The following is a 3,660-nucleotide window of genomic DNA, read 5'->3' on the forward strand; positions in this document are numbered from 1 at the left end:
TGTGCAAGCATTACAGATTTGTGTTTTTCACAGAAAAGCCTCTCAACCAGCAAACTGTTTTCTGAAAGCGATGTGACTTTCAAGAGCAGTTATGTTACGTGGCATGATGGTCTTACTCAATGTTTTAAAAAAAATTAAAATACCTCAGTGGGTGTGTCTGAAGTGTGTTTAAAATGACACTCAGTGGGCATGTCTTTTAATCTTGGCCTCTGCAAAAATATGTCTAGGATCCAGTAGACTCTGCTACATAGATCTAACACATACATTTCCTCTTAAAATTTCTCCTCCTCCTAGGGTTGGAAAATACCTGGAGACTTTGGGGGTGGACCCAGGAGAGGGCGGGGGTTGGGGAGGGGGGCGGCCTCAGCATGGTGCAATGCCATGGAGTCCACCCTTCAAAGCAGCCATTTCCCCCAGGGGAGTTGATCTCTGTCAGCTGTAGATCAGTTGTAAAAGCAGGAGATCTCCAGGGCCCACCTGGAGGCTGGCAACCCTACCTCCCCCACACCCTAACTAAAATTAACAGCTATTGAAGGGATGATTATGATGAAGAATTTATTATCAGAATCAGCTTGATGTCAGAAGGAATAGCTATATTCCCCACTGAACCCCAATATTTTGTTGCTGACAGAAAGCCCTAATCCACACCTGGCCCAAACAGCAAGGATGTGGGGGCAGTCGGTTTTTCTTCTCCTCAGTGTTGCGTCCTATCGCAGAAAAGTAAGCCTCGGATCTGTTCAAACATCATGAAGCGAACCTCGCCCAGCAGGGCGGCTCTGTATTGATAGCCTAGCCTAGGTCTGGGATGGTATGTCCCGGCAAACAACAAAACCGCCAGCCAGCATCTTTTGTCCAGCCCCGGCTCCCCTCCCTCGTCAACAAAATAAATACTGAACCCGAGGAGTTTGGGCCGTTACTACAGCAGCAGCGGCTGCAGGAAGAGGAGGGACTAGCGGGGCTGCGGCAGACGGGCTTTGGCACTGGGGCCGCCGTCGGAAAAGCTGCTTCACGGCCGCTTCCACCCTGCCCCCTTCGGCGGCTGCCGCGCAGTTCTCGCCGCGTCCCGTAAACAGCCCACAGGGGGAGGGGGAGCGAAGTGCGCGGCCGAGCGAAGGCGCCTCCTCAGCTGTCATGTCTCAGCCTACGAAAGGCAAAAAGTCTTCCAAAGGGAGCAGGACGGTAAGGAGCGGCGCCGCGGGAAGGGCCTGGCCTGCCCTGCCGGGAAACGGGGCTTCCCTCCTCCACTTTCTCCGCGGGACAGGCCGGCTGCGGGGCGTGTGTCAGGACGCAGGAATTCGCCAGCGCCCAGGGCGGGCAGGCAGAAGCCAGAAGGGGGCAGAGCGGAGGGGTGTGGGACGACCGAGGGCAGGAAGGGCCCGGTCCGGAGCAATAGGTGGGGCGCCCTGGGGGCCCCGTCTGAACTGGGCTGGGGGGCAGGGCTGGCAAGGACCCAAACCGAAGGCGTCCCCACCTCCCATTATGCAGCAGTGGAAAGGCGCTTCCTTCCTAGTTTGGTGTCTTAATAGCCCTTCCACCCAGTGGGTGGGAGAAATACCTATGCCTTAAACACAGCTGACAGACCTGCAAGGGAATGCCTGTGTGTGTGGTTGGTGGTGTCATGTAAATTATGTAAGTAATCCTCCCTCTCGTCATGGTGAGTGGGGAATGAAAGCCAAGGGTGCCTCCTAAGGGTAACTATTTATTTTCTAAACGACGTATCAGCCTGGTTTGAATTCCCATTCTGCCATGGAGGCTTGCTGGGTGACCATGAGCCAGTCACACATGCTCAGCTTAACCTACCTCACAGGGTTGTTGTGAGGATAAAAAGAAGATTTATACCCCGCCCTTCACCCCCTAAAGTCTCCTTTCCCTTCCCCTCCCCACGACTGACACCCTGTGAGGTAGGTGGGGCTGAGAGAGCTTTTTTGAGCACTGCTTTTGAGAGAACAGCTCTGAGAGAACTGTGACTGGCCCAAGATCACCCAGCTCTGGCTACATGTGGGGAGTTGAGGAATCAAACCCAGTTCTCCCAGATTAGAGTCCATGCTCTAACCACTACACCAAACTGGAGAGGAGAAGAGTGTAATCTCTTGGGAGGTCCCACTGGGGAGAAAGGAGAGATATAAATAAAGTGAATAAGGGTTCAGACAGCCCAGCCCTACTACTTCCTGATGAATGAGGGCTGCCTAGGGTTCATCTGTGGTAAGGGAAAGTACTCTGTGTGTGCTTAGAGACAGCCGTTTTGATCACTGCTTTGCATGTTCAGTGCTAAGGCTGGACCCTGAAAATGCATTCTGGTGTTGGGCTGTGGCTTAATTTAAACCCCAGTTGGGATACAAAGTACTCTGTGTGTGCTTAGAGACAGCTGTTTTGATCACTGCATTGCATGTTCAGTGCAAAGACTGGACCCTGAAAATGCATTCTGATTTGGGTTGTGGCTTAATTTAAACCCTGGTTGGGATACAAATAGGTTCCTTGCATGGTATATAAAAGCAAAGGGGAGATGACAGCACAGCTAAGAGGAAAGTCATTTCCCTGCTTTGGGGTGGGGAAGGGGCATAGTAGGCGAAAAGGGTTAGATTAGAAAGAGGGAAGTCTACATTCAAGCCCCAACTGTGCCATGAAACCTCCTGGGTGTTCTTGAGTTGAGTGGCACACTCTCAGCCTAATCTACCTCACAGGGGTGTTGTGATGATTAAATAGGAGAATTATGCATGCTCTCCTGATGTACTGTATTGTGCATGCTGTCCTGAGGTTCTTGGAGTTCCTGAGGTTCTTGGAGTTATAGGATCCTTCTAATATTACAACACTATAAAAAGTACTGTAGATCCTTATAATATTACAGCACTATAAAAAGGAAAACCCAAATAAGAAGATGGAATCAGGAAAACTGAGAATAAAATGGATGTAAAGAAACTAGGAGCCCACAAGGGAATTGTGGAGGGGGAAACAACCCCGTATTCCACCCTCAGGACCTCCTCCTCCGACTCTAGGGTTGCGGTGCTCATCTCCTTTTCAAAGCCGAAGAACCTGCGCTGTCCGAAGACGTTTCCGTGTTCATGTGGCCGGCATGACTAAACACCAAGGTGCATGGAACGCTGTTATGAAGTTTATCAAAAGAACAAGGAAAATCCTTAAAACGGTGTCATTTTTCTATACGCCTAGGGAATCCTTCCCTCCCACACACCTCATCTACAAGTGGCCAGGTTTTCAGGCTTTCATCATTCTTAATAGCAGGTGCCAAAAAGGGTCAGTCAGTTCACTCTTAGGTTGCTCCACGTGGAAATGTATCTCTAGTTTGGTTTCTAAACTATGTGTGCATTTGTGTTTCGGAGCATCCAGATAGCATCTTTCTCATCTGTCCGCTTCCTGGGTTTTCTGCTTCCATAAAACTGGCTTGATACAATGTTTTTGAAAAGATCAATGTACATTTTCATCTTGTGTGAACAGAAAGATATGCATTTCTGAAGTGGTGTGTTTATGCTGCCATCCTCACCACCACCACTGGAGAGCTTTTTTAGGTTTTGGGTTTTTTAAAGAACAGATTCTCTGTATCAGGGCTTTTTTTGTAGAAAAAGCCCAGCAGGAACTCATTAGCATAATAGGCCCCACCCAACAGCAGAAGCTCATTAGCATATTAGGCCACGCCCCCGACAGTGC

General features: G+C 49.9%; 1 protein-coding gene across 6 annotated transcripts in view; it reads left to right on the forward strand.

The window, feature by feature from the left end:
• Nucleotides 1-847: 847 nt before the first annotated feature.
• Nucleotides 848-3,660, forward strand: part of CAST (calpastatin) — a 94,244-nt gene continuing 91,431 nt past the window's right edge. For 4 of the 6 annotated variants that reach the window (XM_015407551.1, XM_015407552.1, XM_015407561.1 and 1 more), the window contains exon 1: nucleotides 849-1,179. In XM_015407551.1, coding sequence (XP_015263037.1) covers nucleotides 1,132-1,179 — 48 coding nt within the window. In that variant the 5' untranslated portion in view covers nucleotides 849-1,131. Of the gene's footprint in view, nucleotides 1,180-3,660 lie in introns of all 6 variants that reach the window. The other 2 variants (XM_015407554.1, XM_015407560.1) reach the window with 1 other exon arrangement.

The sequence above is a fragment of the Gekko japonicus genome, unplaced genomic scaffold (genome assembly GCF_001447785.1).
Source record: "Gekko japonicus isolate JY-2015 unplaced genomic scaffold, Gekko_japonicus_V1.1 scaffold1144, whole genome shotgun sequence".
In the NCBI taxonomy this organism is placed as follows: domain Eukaryota; kingdom Metazoa; phylum Chordata; class Lepidosauria; order Squamata; family Gekkonidae; genus Gekko; species Gekko japonicus.